Source organism: Lepidochelys kempii, chromosome 3, assembly GCF_965140285.1.
Source record: "Lepidochelys kempii isolate rLepKem1 chromosome 3, rLepKem1.hap1, whole genome shotgun sequence".
NCBI lineage: Eukaryota > Metazoa > Chordata > Testudines > Cheloniidae > Lepidochelys > Lepidochelys kempii.
Genome location: NC_136382.1, coordinates 63,692,925 through 63,714,420, shown reverse-complemented (window position 1 = coordinate 63,714,420; position 21,496 = coordinate 63,692,925). Strand labels below are relative to the sequence as shown.

The window sequence follows — 21,496 nt, the reverse complement described above, 5'->3', positions numbered from 1 at the left end:
GAGCAAGGGACACTTGAAGAACAAAGCTAAGCTACTGCTGCACTTCACACATGGTATTTCAACTTCCAGTCAAGCTGTTCAGTACCTTATTTTTTTAAAGTCCCATCTGAAAGACTCTTATACCGTAAGCTATTATATTTACAAAAATAGCTACCTTAGAAGACGAAAGGCGCATACAACCAAGCCAGAATTTGAACCTGTGGTTCCAGGGAATCTGAATTTCAAATCAAATGCCAGACCAGTAAACGTTCACCTCTAATGATGTGAAAAAACAAAAAATGCTAAAGTGCTGCTCTCTTTTAAAAAATAAAAAATAAAATATCAAAACCACTTTTTTCGAGAAAACAGGCTTAACAAATCAGCCAGGTCATAAATGTCTTTACCCACCTATAAATAGATAAAACGGTCACCATGGAGCGGCAAAGAAAAAAAATCACACACAAAAAAATAATTTCCCACTAAATTCCATGGGCCTATGGATGCCAGAAGAGGATAGAGAGAGCCAGACACATGCGGAGAAAAGTGATTTTCAAGCACTCTGTTTACCTGCCTTAAACCTATATTGTTAAAACCCTGGAATGCTGTAAAGAAATTATAAAAATCCTTCAAAAGAACATGCTGGTAGACCACTATTGGTTAATGGTCTAAACGGTTATCCTCCCTCTAGTGATAATGAGGCACATAGTGTTCTGCAAATGTTTCCTTTGTATTTACTGTGCATATAATAATTTACAAACAAATATAAATCTTCAATTATATATACATATGTATATGTATATAGTGCTGTCCCCATTACCCTCAGTATTAAATTATTGTAGATACTCATGGGTACATCAACCAAAATAATGTTTTATGTATTAAGTAGCATTATATTTCTACCTTGCAAACAGCCTCTGTATCCCAAGGTAAAATGGTCTTCAGATCAATTACTTCGCAGGACACACCTAGCTTTTCCTGAGCCATGGTTGCCACCTCTCGAATAACATGCACCTGAAAAAGCAAGATGATGCAATTGCCGAACTATCTGAAAAATTAAAGGGATACTTAAAAATAGCTATTGCCAACAGGAGAGTGGGTCTGTGGGGGGGGGGAGGGAGGAAGAGGAGAAAACCTGGATTTGTGCTGGAAATGGCCCAACTTGATTATTATACACATTGTAAGGAGAGTGATCACTTTAGATAAGCTATTACCAGCAGGAGAGTGGGGTGGGGGGAGAGAAAACCTTTTGTAGTGGTAAACACCCATTTTTTCATGCTTTGTGTGTATAAAAAGATCTTCTATACTTTCCACAGTATGCATCCGATGAAGTGAGCTGTAGCTCACGAAAGCTTATGCTCAAATAAATTGGTTAGTCTCTAAGGTGCCACAAGTACTCCTTTTCTTTTTGCGAATACAGACTAACAGGGCTGTTACTCTGAAACCATTCATTATTTATTCACGCAGTCCATTTAGCAGTATATTCTTAAGAGCTTCTTAATATACATATGAAACAGCATGCACTTCCTGACATCCTTTTTACAAAGAGTGTTTCATTGATTTGTACGATCACCCAGACAAACAATGGGTCAACTCTATAATGGTAAAACATAACATTGAATGCAAATATTATAAATCAACTTCTAGCTTTTCGTCTACAAACCCTTTAATGTGTGTACAGCCTTTCACAAAACAAGCATTATAGTAGCTAGCAAATATTCTGACTCTAGAAGTAACCATCATAGTAGCTGACTGGGAATTCATTTTTCGCGTCCTATAAATTATTACCCACATAAAGTGTTTGTTTGTGGGGTAGAAAAGTAGAGAAAACTTGTTTTCAAATTTAAATTTCTACAAATTCAGACCAGAAGGTTCCTAAAAACTCTGATTTGTGCAATGCACTTCCTCTACTAAATAGTCAGCTAGCACATTAAAAGGATAAATGAAAGTCAAATGTTGACTGTCACCTTTCTAGATCAAATTTGATTTTTCCTACATCTTTAAGGACTAAGATGGCATTAAAAATGACCCAGCAAGTTTGGTTATTCTCTTATCAGCTCTACGTATCCTAACAATCATGAAAAAAAACTGCATGCTATGTAACATGAGACCACACACAATCTAGACTGAATGTAGAAACAGCAATCATATTCAAATTAACGTAGATGGAGTGGAGGATGATATTAAAGAAAAATGTTTGACCAGTGAGGAAGATCTAGAGATTAGTTTCAAGATGGACTAACTGGCCAAAACTCCATTGAATCAATGTAGAATACAGAAAAAATGAGTCCCTGTGTAGAGCTCCAAATACATGCATAAGAAAATGGACTACATATTTCTATATACTTCTCAAAGAAGTTACTGAGGTTGCTTGAGACCTGGCAGATTTGGCTGTGACTCCTTCCAGCAGGTTTACATTCACTAATTCATAGCATAGTCTAATGCAGCCTGTAATCCAATTAGAAAGTCTGAGTTGAAATCTGTTGATCTTTCATCCGTTCTGCATAAACTATAAACAATCTAGGCCCTAAATGATCCAGTTTGGTCTAGGTAGCATGGCAGCACTATGTGCATGCAAAGTGTGTAGCTTAGCTTCCCTTTTACCAGAGTATGACTTGGAGAGGAAAACAGTGAGGTGAATCACTAATTTGAGATGGAAAATCAGAAACTATTTTTAGTAGAAATTTGGGCAGAAACTGTCCTATAAGGCAATCCTGCAATAAGGGCCTGAATATCGCCCACCTTTCTAGCAAATATTACTACCACCAAAAACCTTGTTCTGACGAACCGGTGAAAAATAGCACATAGCTACAGGCTGAAAAATTGGTTCCATCAATCCAATTAGTACAATGCTTTGATCCAAAAGTAGTCTGATTAGGGGATAAACCCTGATAACGCTCTTCAGGAATTTAGCTAATGTAGAATAAGCGAAAACTGAGTACCTTTGAATCAGAGGGCGATTAGCTAATATGGCTGTTAAATGGAGAGTGAAGAAGAGATTAATTAGGTCTGAGAATGAAAACCAGCTCAGCCAGGCTGATACATTTTACCAGCATTATCATTTTAGCCAAGATCTATCTGAGTTTTCTGATTACTCTTGGGATTAGAGGAACTGGAGAATAAACTGAGGACCAGTGAATCAGAAGTGCATATGCTACAGAACCTTGGTCTTCACATCCTCTGGAGCAGAACTCGCAACATTTTCTTTTGTTCATTGTTGCAAACAGATCTATGGAGGACTGACCCCAATCAGCAAATATTTCTTGGATGGTGGCATCCTTTACTGGCCATTAGTGACCATTTGCCTCACCAGGCACTTTTACAATCAGCCAGCACATTTTGTAGACCTGGTCGGCGGAAAGATGCTAGATTTATGTTTTATACAACAGTTTCATGATGCAGTTCTTGACAAAGAGGAGTGAATCTTGCTTCTTGTCAGTTTCTGAAAAACAGTGATTTACTGTTATCCATCAAGACCGAAACAGATGATCCTTCGAGCACTGGAAGGAATGCTACGCAAACATGACAAAATTGCTTGCAACTCCAGAATGTTTACGTGCAATTAAGACCAGATGCACTTGATGAGAAAAGAGACCTTCAATCTGTAAGTAGTCCAGGTGAGTCCTCCATCCCAGATTGGGAGGTATCTGTTTCTAGATCTTGGATGGTAACAGTGGAGAGAAGGGCACACCCTTGCAAAATATCTCAGGATCCTTCCACCAATTTAAAGATGAAAGTGCAGGTTTCTTCTTTGGTTATGTCTGATGTGATGATATACTGACTTCAAAACCATTGCACGCAGTGAAGGTGAAATCTGGCATGCTGAATTACAGAGATGCAGAAAGCCATGTGGCCTAGAAACCTGAGGCAAGTTCTCACTGATGTTTGAGAATGTGCCTTCAGTTGATTGACTAAATCTAATATGTTGCTGAATCTTTCCTAAGGCAGGTAACCCTTGTTGTTGAGTCCAAAACTGCTCCTATGAAGTTTTATTCTTTTAACAGGGACAAGAATCCATTTTTCCTAACTGATTTGGAATCCTAGTAATGCACAGAGCTGGAGAGTCTGCTGATATCCCTCAGCTGAGCCAGTCATCAAGGTACAGATAACTAACTCTTCCCTTTCTCAGTGTAGCCTATACAGATGATGCTGGCTTGTGTTTATACAGAAATGTGTTCAAATGTAAGCAGGCCTGTCAAGGTTCCTTCCCCACTCTGAACTCTAGGGTACAGATGTGGGGACCTGCATGAAAGACCGCCTAAGCTTATTCTTACCAGATTAAGCTAAAAACTTCCCCAAGGTACAAACTTTGCCTTGTCCTTGAACCCTATGCTGCCACCACCAAGTGTGTTAAACAAAGAACAGGGAAAGAGCCCACTTGGAGACATCTTCCCCGAAAATATCCCCCCAAGCCCTACACTCCCTTTCCTGGAGAAGGCTTGATAAAAATCCTCACCAATTTGTACACGTGAACATAGACCCAAACCTTTGGATCTTAAGAACAATGAAAAAGCAATCAGGTTCTTAAAAGAAGAATTTTAATTAAAGAAAAAGTAAAAGAATCAACTCTGTAAAATCAGGGTGGTAAATACCTTAAAGGGTAATCAGATTCAAAACATAGAGAATCCCTCTAGGCAAAGTTACAAAAAGACACAAAAACAGGAATATACATTCCATTCAGCACAGCGTATTTTACCAGCCATTAAACAAAAGGAAATCTAATGCATTTCTAGCTAGATTACTTCCTAATTTAACAGAGTTTCTGAGACTGCATTCCTGATCTGTTCCCGGCAAAAGCATCACACAGACAGACAGACCCTTTGTTTCCCCCCCACCTCCAGCTTTGAAAGTATCTTGTCTCCTCATTGGTCATTTTGGTTAGGCGCCAGCAAGGTTATCTTAGCTTCTTAACCCTTCATAGGTGAAAGGGTTTTGCCTCTGGCCGGGAGGGATTTCATAGCACAGTATACAGAAAGGTGGTTACCCTTCCCTTTATTTTTATGACAAGGCCCAAAACTCTCTTTCCTAAAAACAGGCTTGACAATAGTCAAGTGAGGCCCAGTAAAATATAAGTAAAGTGAAGTGAAAAACTCAGCAGCAAGTTAGAAATAAGTTAGGCCATAACCCTAGGTTGTGTTGTAAACATGTTATGGTCCTAACTGGTTTTACAAGTGTTTTAGATAAAATGTTAACATTTTGGAAAACACTACCTTTATCGGTAGTTACTGGTATGGTATTTATGCAGATATTAATTAAGATGATTCTTAATGTTAAGTAGCCAATGGAAAGCAAAAAATATTTTATGAGAGCAGAAATGTAGATATGGTGAAAGGTAGATTTAATGATAATAAAGGGCATTATTAAAATTGATTATAAAAAAGGGTAGCATGCTAATTTTACCTTTGGAGAAAGGCTATAATCCTTTCTCCTCATTTAGGGACTGAATACCCGTAAATGCATCATTTCACCTGATAATGTGAATATCAATGCATTACCAGCACCTTTTTCTTTGGTATCAGAAAATAGTGGGAGTAAAACCTCCTCCCTCTGAATTCTGTTGGAATTTCTACTGTACTGAGAGCCAGAAGTGACTCAACTTCCAGCCTGTGTAGCATGCTCTTGTGAGAGGGGGCTGGGAAAAGGAATGAGGAATGGTATGCAGAATAGGAAGTGTGTGGAATTGAATGGAGTATTCTAGTTCTATTATCTCCATAACCCAACAATCTGTCATTACAGTACTCCAAACCCCACAAAAATGAAAATGGTGATTGCCAAAAAGTTGGTTGGGGTTGGGGGATTACAAAACAATCCACTAGAAGTTGCACACAGTTCCCAATTGACAAGTCAAATTTGCTGCCTCAAAGACAAAGCTGGATGTGCAGAGGATGCTGATCCTTTTGCCTTTGACACTTTCTTGAAGGCTCAGAATGTCTATGTTCAGCGTAGTAAGACTGCCTATTAAAAGATTGGGGCCTAGTTGGTTTCCTGTTTAAAGCAGGAGTATACAACTCCAAACATCTCAAGGTGACACAGGTGTCCTTTAAAGGATGTAAGAGTGCATCAGTCTTGAAAATGAATAAATTACATCCCTCAAAAGGAAAGTCTTCTATAGCAACCTCTACTTCCTTAGGAATGCCAGAAGCTTCGAGCCAGGACAATCTTCTCATGGTAATCAGGTTGCCATAGAGACCTGGCCACAATATCTGATGCATCAAGAACTGTGGGACGTACTATTAGCTGCCTTCTAAAATTAAAGACTTATTCTTCCCTGTGGTTCTGCAGGATTTTATCAGCAAATTTGGAGATGTAGTCATAGTCCAAATGGTCATATTTCTCCAACACCACCTGGAATACTACGATTCTCATCTGCAGGCTTGCATATGAGCAATTTTTAGGGCTCCTTGTCACATAGGGCTGATCTGGGAGGACCTTGATGCTTTGTTCTTTTGTGGACCAATAACATCATGAGGGATACTGGAGCCAGACTGTAAATAAATTTGCTGAAACCCTGTAGATGGTACTTAGTGTCAATATCTACATGTTTGCAAGTTGGACTTGGAGCAATAGATACTGCTGTCTGCCAGAGAAATTTTGCAAGGTCCAGGAGATCTTTATTAATGGGCACTGCTAAAATTACCTTACATGGTGGTATGCAAGATGTCCATGAGCTTGTGAGACATCTCCTGCACACCTTCTACCATGATCTCTAGCATGCCTGACCTCCTTGCAGATTGACAGCCCCATGGAGCCCAGCAGGGCCAAGGGTACTGATAAGCATAAGGAGAAGGGGGCCATGGTGGAGTATACCTAGGTAGGGATCCTGTGAAGTATAGAACTAGAGTAAAGGTAATGACACTAAATTCCCACAGGACTATGGGTCTATGGATAAAGATCCCAGGGAATGAGAGGGAAATGGCTCTACTGTTTTCAGAAGCTGAGAAAAAGGAGTATTCCTCCTTGAGTGGTGCAGCTGATGTGGCAGGGGTGTGAGGCAAACCCTCAATCTAACCTCTGGACAGTACCACAGGTGTACTTGGTACCAAGGTATGTGAAGCAGTCTGTATCGAAGGGGGTACCTTAGTGACCAAAAGCAATGGCAAGACCAGTACCAACGTCTCTGGGTGCTGTACAAGTCCTTGGTACTGAAAATTCTGGTTGAAAGGCTTTAGTATCAGGGTAGTTGGTACAATGCACTTCAGTGCCACGTGGCAATTTTTTTACACTCAGACTTGGTGACTGAAGCCTGAGTGATTTGCAGAAAGACCCAATCTGGGCCTTGCAGCACCCTTCCCCAAGGCTAAATGTGGAGATTTTGGCTGACTTTGCAAAAGTCTTACATTCAATTTGACAGCATTTCTGTGTCTGTCTGCCTGTAACACCATAACTTTTTCATGCCACATTCAATTAGTTCCAAAATTTCAGGAATTTTCTAGGTATCAATGGCCAGAACCCTATTATTTTTTGGGAAAAACAAAAAATGGAAGGGAATGGGCGACATGTGGAGCCCGTCATCTGGTTTAGTAGAGCAACAGCATCAAGCACAGCTGCAACTGCCTACAGATCAAATAACTGGTTGACTGCACCCATTAACACCTTCCAGCATAAAGATATCCCTGCTCATCCTCCCAGAGTTTAACATGTTTACATCCTGAATGAACTTATCTCCCAGACAAAAAAATAAGAGGAAATGGGGACATGCACATAGTCCTGCACGCAGGGAGAATGGGGGGGCACTGGTAAGGGTGAGGGGGATGCAGAGTCCCTAGCATGAGAGGGAAGGGGGATAAGAGGTGCACACAGAGCCTCTGGCAGGGTGAGAATAGAGGATGCTGCTATAGGGAGGGGGGCTGGGTGAACACAGAACACAAGGTAGGAGGGAAATTTGGGAAAAGGGAATGAAGGCCAGTGGACAAGGTAGGAATGGGAGGCATACAGAGCCACTGGTATGAAGAGATGGGGGGGAGTGTTTTGTAGGAAATCCTTGATATACAGGGAACGGGAAGGTGGAAGACAGGGAACTTATGGGGTGGGGTGGGGTGGAAGAACAGAAGAAGCCCCTGGTGTGTTTAGTAACCTTGGTCTACAGAAGCTACAAAGTGAGAGACTTGCTAGTATGCTTTTCTGAGCTGAAGACCCATGAAAGATCTAGACCTAGATTTCCTTTTAGAGTGAGAATACTCTTTCTCCCTATGCTGGAGTGTGTACCCCACACAGGCCCTGAATGGGCTAATGTGGGCCTGAGAGGCCAATTAACATACCAGGCTGCATCTGGAGGAGGAACAAGGATTAAGTGATCATAGAGCGCAGCTGAGCAGAAGCAGGCTGTTTAGTAGAAAGAGAGCACATTTGTAGCAGAAAGGAACTGCAGGGGGAGTATCTGCAATCACTGTCTGGGAACAGAGAGGAGTGAGGAGGAAACCCAAGGGAAGAGAAAGCCCTGGGATCCTAGCCAGGGTCGGAGAAAGCTGGGAAGAAAAGCTATGCTGCAGGTGAAGGGAACACCCCTTAGCACCGGGCCCTGAGAGAAGGGCAGGACTGGGTGAGGGCTGGGAGTTAAGCCTTGAAAAAAAGAGGGGAAGGCTAGGAAATATTTGGCTATGGAAGAAGGCTCAGACTAAAAGGGAAAGGAATAATAAAGGGGCTTGCAGGAAGGGGTTGTCCTGAGGGTCGGTGGTTCAGGAGGAACCAGCCCTGGGAGGCAGCCCTGTGCGACAGAGTGAGGATGAACTCTGCAGATCCCAGAAGTGGGGAAAAGAAGTTCAGAGGATTGATTCTGGGAAGGACAGACTTTTTTGTTCCTTTGAGTTGGGACATCATCATGTTGCTGCTACTGCTCTCTCCAGTTACCCCTTCAGACTGCTTCTGTGGGTGCTGCCTTCTAGAAGTCTCTAGCTGCCACAGACGCTTCAGTTGCTGCTGCTTCTTCAGGTAGCTGCTTCTCTTCTCCTTGCTGATTGATCTTCTCTGCTTGATTCCACACACTCACTCACTCATCAGTCTGCTGGTTGTCAGACTTATATTCAGTCCCTAGTCTCCTATGATTTGTTGCTTTTCCAAAACTAGAAATTAGCATAGAACCTCCCTGCCTAATTATACCAGCTCAGCCAATCAGCTTGAATTTATTAGCCTAAACCCTCATATCGTCTAAATCTCCTTCTAGGTATTAGCATAAGTCTTCGTCCTAATTCCACCCTTCAGGCATTTTTTGAGAGGAAGGTGAGTCATGCCTGTTGAACTCTATTTCACCCCTATCTCTTATCTGCCATTGGTCAACTTAGTCTGTGTCCTCCATTTTGATGTTTTCTAACAGAGAATCATCATTGGCACCATTTTGGATTTTTAACTATCATTAATTATTACTTATCTAAAACCTTAATTCTACAAGTAACTACTGTTTTATTTAAGTTAAAGCATTATGATACCGTCACCCCCATTATGATGTAAATTTGGAGAGGCGATTTTCACGATATTTTTCAACCCCTCTGTTTTCCTCTGCATATCTCTGTCCTAGGTGCGGCAAGCTTTTTTTTCCTCTCTTTTTTCAGCGCAGCTAAAAGCAAAATCTCCTGTTTCACATCGGATGTTGTAAAGATTAGTGAATGCTTGCAAAGCACTTTTATAGTGCTCTACATGTTCAAAGTGCTAAGTATTATTAATCATTATTCAGATCAAAAGAACCTCCAGTTTATATTTGGACTAGATTTTGCAAGGCCCAAGACACTTGTTTCTCTAAAGAGATGAAACTCTGAAAGTAGTATAGTCCTGATACACTGTCGGCAGCCAGACTGTTCTCTACAATATTACATGTTAGGTAAACCTGGAATATTTCTCTCTCTAATCCTCAGAGTCAGCTGTTAGGATAGTTGCATCTGAGGAAGTGAGCTGTAGCTCACGAAAGCTTATGCTCTAATAAATTGGTTAGTCTCTAAGGTGCCACAAGTCCTCCTTTTCTTTTTGCGAATACAGACTAACACGGCTGTTACTCTGAAACCTGTTAGGATATAGATATTCAGGCCTGTCTGCAAAGGCCTGTCCTTTAAGAATTTAGGGGTATTCTTATCACTTGGCTAGTTCTAGAGGTATAAAAGAAAGAATCAAAATCACTGTCTGCTGGTGTAAGGGCCTTCTCTTACTGTGACAGTTTGAGGCCCTGTTCTTAGGCTAAGTCCTTTGGCTAAGCAGCAGAGGCAGTCATAAGCTAGGAAGCGAACAGTCACATCCTGACATTCCAAACTAGTCACATTAAAATAAGGTGCTATTGGGCTGTCAGGCACTATCAGGACAGGATTGTATTCCTATCACCTCCAGAGAAAGGGAAGTGCCTAGAAAATGTAAAAGGAAACTTAGTTTGATAGCATCCTGTCTGACAAGAACTCACTTATCAATAGCTGGGATGTCAAATCCTCACTTCTGTATTTTGACATTATAGTTCCCACTTTGCTATTGTTTGTCTGTATAATCTGTCTGGTTCTGTGATTGTTTCTGTCTGCTGTATAATTCATTTTGCTGGGTGTAAACTAATTAAGGTGGTGGGATATAATTGGTTAGCTAATCATGTTACAATATGTTAGGATTGGTTAGTTAAATGTCAGTAGAATGATTGGTTAAGGTATAGCTAAGAATATTACTATATAAATTAGGGGCAAACAGGAAGTAAGTTGGGATTTGAAAATAAGGAAAAAGGAACTTGTATTTAAGCTTGCTGGAAGTTCACCCCAATAAACATCGAATTGTTTGCACCTTCGGACTTTGGGTATTGTTGCTCTCTGTTCATGCGAGAAGGACCAGGGAAGTGGGAGAGTGAAGGAATAAGCTCTCTAACATCAGCTTTCAGAGTATTGCTGTAGATAACCTTTAAACTACTTTTATTTCTGATTTCACTGTATTGGAAATATTACTAACACATTCTGCTTCAGATTTAATCTGAGTTGACCTGAGTTTTGACAGTTTTATCTGGGAGAAATTTTCACACAGATTCTCAGAAGGGAATATATTTCCCTCTCTCCAGGGAAAAACAGAGCATTCTTCTGCTGGAGAGACAGGTGAACATGGTCAAAAGCATTAAGACAGTGTCACACAAGAGCCAATAGGTATTATAGTGGGTGCCAAGAAGATCAAGTGGCCTGAAAATACAAAAACACTGTTCTACAGAGCTATGGAGATTATAGATGTAATGAGGCAGTGGCCTCCCTCTAAGCATGAGTCTGTGGGACCACTACACTCTGGTGGGCAGAGCCGCGCTAGCCCCATCCCCCAAGCCAGAAGCATTGGAGTATGACAGGAAGTAGACAAGGCAGGCCCTGCAGCTCAGTTTGCTAGAGCTAGGGAAGGAGACAGACATCTCCAGCCCAATGGAGAACTCCAGAACTGAACCTGTGCTGTGCAGCACTCTGCCCCGGAGGAGACGGACCCTGGAGAGGAGTTGCTGGGACTGCTGTCCACAATGTACCCGGAGGAGACAGAGGACCCTTGGACTACGGAGTCCCCTGCCCTGCCCAGATTGTGGTAGGAAGTAGCCCAGGGAAACCAGACTTTAGTCCGGTTTTGTTGCTGGCGCACAAGTCAGTGTGTTTCAGTGGGATCCCGACTAACCCAGTGGTGGAACCATTCGCCACTATTAGGCCCCAGGATTGGGGCCAAGTGGAGCCAGGTGGGCCCGGGTCCCCCTACCTTCTGCTACCAACCCCACTCCTGAGGTGGTGGTCTATTCACCCCTTGGCCAGTAGGCCTGTGCTTTGCTTGTGGCAGGCCCCAGACTGGAGACTGCGGGCTGCCTTAGCCAGGAGGCTTAGGCAAAAGCCTGCTTCCTGCTCTCCCAACCCAGAAGGCCAGGGCCCCTGTGATTGCCCCTGCTCGAGCCCTAAGGCTTTGGCTAGGGACTGCTTACAGCTCTGCCCGCCAGAAGGCCAGAGCCAGACTGTTAATCGACTGTTTGTTGCCTGACACAGAGTGGCATCCTTTTGAGCCTAAGCCCAAGGGACCACTACAGGGGACGGCAACCTTCGGCATGTGGCCCATCAGGGTAATCCACTGGTGGGCCGTGAGACATTTTGTTTACTGCCTGCCGCTTCCCACAGCTCCACTGGCCAGGAACAGCACACTGTGGCCACTGGGAGCTACGGGGAGGCATGCCTGTACACGGTCAACGTAAACAAAATGTCTCGCGGCCCGCTAGCGGATTACCCTGATGGGCTGCATTCCCAAGGTTGCCGACCCCTGGACCACTACAATAGAATCCCCAGCGAAAAGCAAATTGACCTAATACTATTCTTTAGTAATAGAAACTATGCCACACCCTCCTAGAAGCTTTCCAACTAAGTGACATAAAGAGCATGAAAATAGTGGCCGCCCATACACAGGTCTTCTTCAAGTGAGAGCATAAAAGAAGATATTGATCAGAATGCAAAATTTTATATTCCAAGTCATAAATATCCTCTATAAAGAGCTCAGGGATAAACATTAAAAGACATTAAAAACTATTGCCCCAAATGACATCAAACTGAGAAACTACAGACCCTGAAATTCATTCTTTATACTTTTGCTTTGGAGGGTATTATTTTATATCCTTCCAACTTTTAGAAGATTTTTCCACATCTTGAATTTTTACGAAGTTCACAGAGTAACAGGGGCTTTGAATGTTGCATGCAGTCTTGGCAATTAACCACTAGAATCTTACAGCTGTAGATTTCTTCGTAGTGAATGTTTGAGATAATCTGTAAAAACTATAAGAGCTATGCTAATAGCATCTAAAAGGTGGCCCAAGAATGCTCAAAGAGGGTCACTAAGCAACGAACCAAGTATACCAGCCAGGATAGAGCATATTTTGTTTTAGCACTCAAACATCTACAATTTTATTTCAGTGTGCTACTTTAAACTGCTCGTTTCATTTTCATGCTCACAGTCAAATGCCATTACTACATTCCTACAGCATGCAACAGGCCCCATGGCATATCTTAAACAAGAGTTACTGACCTGAGTCCCCCAGGCAACCAGTGTAACATCACTTCCCTCCTGCAGTACCTCAGCTTGAGACAGTGGGATGTAGTATGGTTCCACAGGAACTTGTTCCACTGAATAAATAAAAGTTTACAAAGGAAGCAACAAAGATTAGATTCTCTTACCATGCAGTATTTGACCAAGAAAATGTACTATTCTGAAAATCAAAACAGATAATCTTTAATGTATTTATTAACACTGTACTGGAAACAATAAGCCCAAATTCATGTGAAGTAGTAATATCACAAATCCCAAACTGTGTCAGATTACAAAATTATGTTTGACAATGATACCGTTATTTGTTCATCACAGTGCTCCATGCCTCATATCCAATAATCTTGAAAAAATAAATGCATACCACTGATACTCAGTAACAATACCCTGATCATCATTAAATCAAAAGATAGTATGTAAACAAAGTATACACGGTTTTGTGGTGTAATTAAAGGTTTTATCAGCTAATTAGAATGACTTGAAATAGCTTTTTCTAAACAAATATTGCTTATTCACCCAAAGAAACAGTGATCAGAGAAAAGGATTAAAACAACAAAAGCGTATGTGGTCTCATCTAAACTTTATCCTATCTTTGCAAGTTTAGGAAGGGTATGCTAACTCAGACAACCCCACCTCTGGGCTGGGAGAGAAAGATTGCTGCTGCTGCCGCCGCCGGCCCCCCCCCATTCTCTTCTCTCTCTCTCTCGGCAACTCACCCCGTTCCTTTCGATCGCTAGAATCTGATCTTAGTAAAACAGCTATGTAAGTTTTAGCAGGCACCTGGGAAATCCTCTTCCCAATTAATGGTTCAGCTATCGTTCCCTTACTTCCTTAAAGTTACAGATATCTCCTTCATTGTCCATAACCACATATTAAACAGGAAAAAAATAAGTGTTTCAGAGAGTTTTTAAAAGTTTGCTTTGTACTCATTTTCATATTCTTCTATCTTTAAAGCCAGAATACCTCAATATCATCAGTCTAACCAAAGGGGACTTTGAGGGCAATGAAAATGCTACCTAACATCTTAAATAGATTTCTATATAGAATCATGTCAGGATTTTAAGATCAATCTCAGGACTTTCTACAACTAGAAGTAAATGCTGGAATATTCCACTGTAAAGATTGGATCACTTTGCCAAAAAACTACATCTCCCATTTCTAAGCTTGGATCACAAAACAGAAAACCTTAATACCACCACTGGTGCAAGACTAAAGATTGTCTACCTATTTCCTTAGTCCAGTATATGAAGAAGGTGAAATTGCACTCTCAGTAGGTTGCTTTTAAAAATAAAGTAATGACAATGGCTTGAAGGAGAGTTATTCAAATGATTGATTCCATACACTGCACTAGTAAAATGCCTCTATCATATTCTGAAAAGCTCACTTAGACATGAGAGGATGCTTCAGTTTCTATGCCTTTTCAAATTCTTGGTTTTTCTGCTGAGACTCAAGAAAAGTGCCCATTATGAAGCCAGCTTTCCAACCAGGATTTAGATAAAAACAACCAACTTATTTCCTAAAGATCTTATCTGAGCTTATCTGCTACCTGCAAAGTTCTCTCTACCTATCCCCGCTCCCCAAACACAAAATGCAGCTCTGATCGTGCAAGCAGCTCTGTATGGGCAGACTTCCTCTCCTCAGAGCAGTGGGGAACCTGGAAGGTAGAGTGTGACTCAAAGTCTGTTCTGCTTCAGGAGGAATACACCATCACACTCTGGCACCACCACTCTAACCTTGTGGCAGGTTCAGGGCAAAGAAAAGACTGAGCCCTCAGCAAATACATTATTTTAAAAATAAATAAATAAATAAATAAATAAATGCAAAATTAATTGACACTATTTCAAACAACGTTTTTTCTGCTATTTGATCTGCTCTAGAGGTAAAACGTCCTTCTAAAAATATATATTAAATGAAAAGTTGATTGACAATGTTAGATTAAACTACAGAACACAATGAAATTAGATTCCTGAAAAGTAGAGGAATCTCTCCATCCCTTCACTCAGTTTTAGGGTGTTTATTCCCACTTCTGCTCTTGGATTTCCCAAGCAGCAGGAAATGTAGCTGACCAATCTGATTATTCAAATTCAGCTTCTGACCCAGTTCCCTGAAATTAGAACAGGTTCAAGTTTTGTTCCATTTCTAGTTTGCACAGGGCTTGGAAAATGTACATGTAAAATATAAATGACTATCAGGTTTAAAAATCTCATAGTCATATTTACACACACACGCACACACACGCTATTAGGCCTGATCCTGTGAAGAGTTACACACATGCTTAACTTTATCTAAGTGGTTCACAGGGCACTAAGTTAGGCACATGCTCATGTCAACACAGGGTTGGGGCATTGTGCTCTTTACCTTTAGAGGCACCTTTAGTAAGGGAACACATATGAGTCACTATGACAAATAGTGCTGTTTAGCTTGTCTCTTCAAGCTGTGAAGTGGCATAAATTCTATCTTCATATCTGAACCAAGCACTTTCATGCACCACAGAATCAACAAGATAAGACAAGATAAGAACCCACCTCTGATCAGAGGAACCAACTTTTAGTTATTCCTGGGTGTGCTCCACCCCGTTCTACCCGAGGCCTCGCCCCACTCCACCCTTTCCCCCAAGGCCCCACCCTCACCTCTTCCTATCCCTGCCCCACCCCCTCCCTGAGGCCCCTGCCCACTCATTGCTCTCCACCCTCTCCCAAGCTACTCCCCAAGCCACCAAACAGCTGCTCAGTGGCACCACCGATAAGCACTATTTTTTTTCCATGGGTGCTCCAACCCCAGAGCACCCACGGTGTCAGCGCCTATGCCTCGGATTACTATATTTGTCAAATCTTTTATAGCCATACAAGAATAAATCATGATAGTACAACCTAATTTCCTTCTTGGACAGGGTTACTGGCCTATTGGATACAGGGGAAGCAGTAGATGTGAAATATCTGATTTTACCAAGGCTTTTGACACAGTCCCATTGACATTCTCATAAGCAAACTAGGGACCAGTGATTCTCAAAGTGTGGGGCACACCCCACTCGGGAAGTGCAGAGGAACATTTGGAAGGGCATGCGGCGGGGCAGGGAGGAAGGGCCATGCTTCCAGCTGTGCTCCACCTCCAGTCTTGCTCCGCCTCTAGGCCTAACTCCTCCCCCATCCCTGCCTCCAATCCAAACTCCACTGCTGAAGAAGCCTTAGCTGTGCAGTAATGGGGGGGAGGAGGGAACGTGACAGATTCTGTTACTGGGGGTGGGGGGGCACGACTGGGAAAGTTTGAGCACCTCTGGTCTAGATGAAATTACTATAAAGTGGGTGCACAACAGGTTGAAAAACCATACTCATATTAATCATCAAAGGTATGCTGTCAAATTAGGAGGATGTATCTAGTCAAATCCTGCAAGGGTGTGTCCTGTGTCTGGTGCTATTCAACATTTTCATTAATGACTTAGAAAATGGAGTGAAAAGTATGCTTATAAATTTTTGCAGATGACAGTGTCACAAGTGGTCTGAAGTGGCTCAGGAGAATGAGTACCAACCTCGGGGCAGACTGTTAAGAAGCAGGGCACAAACCCCCAACTGGCTATGAATTCTATACTTATATTTAATCAGCCAAGTATAAGTGTAAACTCAGGCACTAAAACAACCTAACCATGGAGTCAGAGACAGTCTCCTTGGGTATTCTGGTCTATCTTGCCCCTAGGCAAGCTTCCCTTGGTGAGAGATGGACCCTTACACAAAAAATCACAACAATATTCAGGTTACTCCCAATCCCAAAGGACCAGTCACTTACCCCAGATCAACTGCACTTTACACCAAAGACTCTGAAGAAGAGGGGAAACCAGGCAAGGAGTGTGAGCATGCAGAGTCCATCTCAAAGAACTCCAATTACAAGTGAGTAACCTTCATTTCTTCTTGAAGTGGCTTCTGCATTCCCATGCATGGGATAGTTTAGTAAGTAGTAACTGTATTCAGGAAGAAGGGACATGAACTGCTAATTAAAAAGGGGTGGAAGAACTACCTTGCCAAACCTAGCATCCAATGTGGATGCTAAATCCAGGGAATGATGTTTGGTAAAGGTGTAAATGGAACTCCAAAATCCCTTCTGGGGGGGCGACCAATGCTAACTTACAGGCCTCCTGCATGCATAATCTAGTCCATCTTGATGACGTTTTCAAAATAATAGCCAAGCCCATTTTTCTACATGAATAAGGGGTGAATAGACTCGGGGACTTCCTAAACTCTAGTTCTATCTATATGATAGGTTAGAGCCCATTCTGCATCTGGGATGTATAATCTAGTGTCATCTGGATGATTACGCAGTCTTGGAAAAGATAAGTAAATTGACTGACTGGTTAATGTGGAATTTAGTAACCACTGTGACACTGCACCCCATATTCTTCACAGTGATAGTATTATAGGATTGACATAGCTTGCATAAAATACATCATTGACTACGTATTGACTATTGACTACGTATCTATTTCACATATGGCTATTCCTGGGCAACGCCCACTAGGCAAAAGGCTCTCAGTCTAGATGGCTGGCTGGAAAGGGCCCATTCAAGTTAAATGAGCCATTAGAGGGAACAACAGGCCTTAGGAGAAGCTTATCTCTGACCTGGGGAGCCTTCCTGAGGACGCTACAGACCGCCTTCGAGTAATGGCTGCTGTAACACTACAAGGACATGACAGGGATGTCAGTATTTTTACACTGATTGGCATGAGAACCAAGCTTTGAAACAGAAGGTTCCCGCCCTATACAAAAGTTGTATAAGACAGGGCAGTGACATCGTCTTGGTTCTTCACTGACTTCCCCACCCAAGAAAACTCCTGGAAACACCTGAGGAGCAAACACTGAACTGGGGGAAGTGCTGGACCCAGGTTAAAGGGATTTTTAGCCTGTAAATGGAACACTTGGGGATTCCAAGCTGTAAGCAAGTGCATCTTGCGCCTTAAAAGTCTGGAGCCTGCATGTATCATCATTTTGGATATGAATAGCAAATTCTCACCCTATGTAGTATATTAAGCTGAATTTGCATTTTTGTTTATTTGCTAGATAATCTGTTTTGATCTCTTTGCTATCCTTTATAATTACTTTAAATCTATCTTTTGTAGTTAAAACTTGTTTTTGCTTTATCTAAAACCAATGTGTGGGAGTTATAACGTGGGGCAGAAAGCTGTTGTATATTCCTCTCCACACTGCGGGAGGGGGTGAATTTCATGAGCTTAGGCTAGAGAGTTCCCTGTGCAGCGCAAGACAGTATAATTTTGGGTTTACACTCCAGATGGGGTGCGTGCCTTAGTAGCTGGAAAGTACCCTCACTGGAGCCTTCCCATGCCATAGCTGATCAGAGTGACTACATGTAACTGCAGCTGGGTGTGTCCCTACATGTATGTGTACTGTTGAAAGTGCCAGCTAGAGCCTGGAGAGAGCTTGGCAGCTTGTCACAGCAGTAGAGTGTAAAAGGGAGCCGAGCTGGTGGGTCAGTTTCAGCTGGCACCCCAGGGGGAACCTGTCACAACCACCTTAGACTTTTGGGTGAGGGCATAACAGAATGATTTACAGATATATGAGAAGAGTAAACTCTTAGGACATCAAGAAACCAGAAGATGTAAGACGCAGCAAATATTCTAATTTGGATTGAATTAGAGCCACAAGTGATGGCCCTTAGCTCAAGGTCACTGATCTGATGACCTCAAGGGATCCAATGACTTCAAACTGTTGTTTAGATGTAATCCCATCTACACTAGATGCATCTGATTTGATCATCATTGAAGATGTGGGAAGATGGAAGGACACATTAGAGAGTGCAGTACATCCTTTGGAATGACTAATTTCTGAAACTGCCTCTCCTCTTAGGAGTTCCAGGATGAGCTGCTCTGAGAAGCAATCATTTATGGTGTCTAGAAAGTTACTCTCTGCATTGTGTCATGCAATGAAATATATCCAGTCAATATGGGGATGGTTGAAATCCCCTTTATTATTGGATTTTCTGTTTTTGTAACCTTTCTAAACCCCTTGAGTATTTCACCGTCACCATACTGGTCTTGTGGTTGGCAGTATATTCCTATTACTATACCCTTATTATTCAAACATGGATTTTCTACCCATAGCTATGGTTCAGTTTGAGTCATTTAAGTTAACTATATTTGACTCTGATGTCTTTCACATATAGTGCCACTCCCACACCAGTGCAACCTACTTATCATTCCTGTAAATTTTGTACACTGCTATTAACAAGCTCTACTGTTTATCATCATTCCACCAAGGTTCTGTGATGCCTATCAATATCCTCATTTAATGCCAAGCACTCAGGTTCACCCATCTTACTCTTTAGACTTCTAGCATTTGTATACAAACACTTATAAAATTTGTCAACATTTAGTTGTCTGCCTTCACGAGATGTAATTAAATGACACACTTTTTAATTTGACTGTTTCTCTTCGATTCCTACCTGTACTTTATCAACTTCTATTCGCTCCTCTTTACTAAAATATAGACTATCCTCTTTAATAAATCCTTCACTAAAGGATTTCTCTGTCCAAAAGCACAGATCTTTACCTCCTCAGTTAAAAAATACAACTTATCTACAGAAATAACAAGCTTTTATCCTCTGTGTGGACCAACCACTAGAAGGTGATATGAAACAATGTTAAAAATGCATTAATTGCAGAATTTTTCAATCTTTTTTCTTGACACTTTCCATATTCTTACTGTTCACAGAAAAACACATTGTAAATTTGCAGAAAGCTATAGCATATTGTGACAAAGCTCTTCCTCTGCCTTGGTGGGTCCTGCACTTATTGGCGGATTTTCTCGCCTTAGAGGTTCACAACAGCCCTCAGTCTGGCCACTTTCGTGGCTCAAATCTGATGTTCACTCAATTAGCCTCATCACTGGCCAGCATGGGGAAAGGAAGAACAATCCCCAGTCTCTGCTGATCCACCCAGTGCATCGGGGAACAGGCCAGAGACCTGGTGGAACTCACAGTCCAGTTCAACTCCTCTGGTATCAAGTAGGGAGTTGGAGAGACGGGGGGAATCCGGGCCAGCCCTCTACTCCGGGTTCCAGCCCAGGGCCTTGCAGATTGCAGCTGTCTACAGTGGCTCCTGTAACAGCTGTGTGACAGCTACAACTCCCTGGGCTACTTCCCCATGGCCTCCTCCCAACACCTTCTTTATTCTCACCACAGGACCTCCCTCCTGATGTCTGATAATGCTTGTACTTCTCAGTCTTCCAGTAGTACACCTTCTCACTCTCAGCTTCTTGCGCCTCTTGCTCCCAGCTCCTCGCACGCACCACAAACTGAAGTGAGCTCCTTTTTAAACCCAGGTGCCCTGATTAGCCTGCCTTAATTGATTCTAGCAACTTCTTGATTGGCTGCAGGTGTTCTAATCAGCCTGTCTGCCTTAATTGTTTCCAGAAAGTTCCTGATTGTTCTGGTTACCTTCCCTGTTACCTTACCCAGGGAAAAGGGACCTACTTAACCTGGGGCTAATATATCTGCCTTCTGTCACTCTCCTGTAGCCATCTGTCACAATACTTAAATTAATATAGCCATAGATTTTATGGCCAGAAGGGACTTTTATGCTCAGATATTGTGACCTCCTGTATAACACCGGCCAAAAACTCACCAAGAATTTCTGCACCAAGGTGCCTATAGCTTGTTACGCTGTAGGAGAGCAGTACATTTACATAGCAACCATGAATATTTTGTAGTCCAGGATTTGTTTTATTATATACACGTTTATCTGTTCCTCCCAGAAACAACAAAAAATTATCTGGCAAAGTAACAACTGGTTTAAGTCTAATACACATGTAAAAACTGTTAAGTGATTAAAAAAATTAATCGTGATTAATTGCACTGTTATACAATAATGAATACCATTTATTTAAATATTGTTGGATGTTTTCTAAATTTTCAAATATATTGATTTCAATTACAACACAACACAAAGTGTACAGTGCTCACTTTATGTTTATTTTTATTACAAGTCCACACAGACCTACTTCTTGTTCAACCAATCACTGAGACAAACAAGTTTGTTTACATTTGCAGGAGATAATGCTGCCCTCTTTTTGTTTACAATGTCACCTGAAAGTGAGAAGAGGTGTTCACATGACACCCTTGTAGTCAGGGTTGCAAGATATTTATGTGCCAAATGCATTAAAGATTCATATGTCCCTTCATGTTTCAACTATCATTCCAAAGGACATTCATCTATGCTAATGAGGGGTTTTCCTCGATAATGATTCAAAGCAGCGCAGACCGATGCATGTTTACTTTCATCATCTGAGTCAAATATCACCAGCAGAAGGTTGATTTTCTTTTTTGGTGGTTCAGGTTCTCTAATTGCCGCATCAGCGTGTTGCTCTTAAGACTTCTAAAAGCATGCTTCAAACCTAATCCCTCTGATTTTGAAAGGCACTTCAGATTCTTAAACCTTGGGTCAAGTGATGTAGCTATCTCACATTGGTACCTTCTTTGTGTTTTGTCAAATCTGCAGTGAAAGTGTTCTTAAAATGAACAACATGTGCTG

At 41.8% G+C, this 21,496-nt stretch overlaps 1 protein-coding gene across 13 annotated transcripts in view; it reads right to left on the bottom strand.

Moving 5' to 3' along the window:
* The window catches only part of BCKDHB (branched chain keto acid dehydrogenase E1 subunit beta), a 290,535-nt gene that overhangs the window by 187,651 nt on the left and 81,388 nt on the right, over positions 1 to 21,496 (bottom strand). For 12 of the 13 annotated variants that reach the window (XR_012157976.2, XR_012157977.2, XR_012157975.2 and 9 more), the window contains 2 exons: positions 12,949 to 13,046; positions 880 to 990 (listed from right to left, as the gene is read on the bottom strand). Coding sequence is in view for 9 of the 13 variants with exons in the window: in XM_078852125.1 (XP_078708251.1) it covers positions 880 to 990; positions 12,949 to 13,046 (209 nt within the window). In the remaining 4 variants the exon portion in view is untranslated. The remainder of the gene's footprint in view (positions 1 to 879; positions 991 to 12,948; positions 13,047 to 21,496) is intronic. The other variant, XM_078852126.1, reaches the window with a different exon arrangement.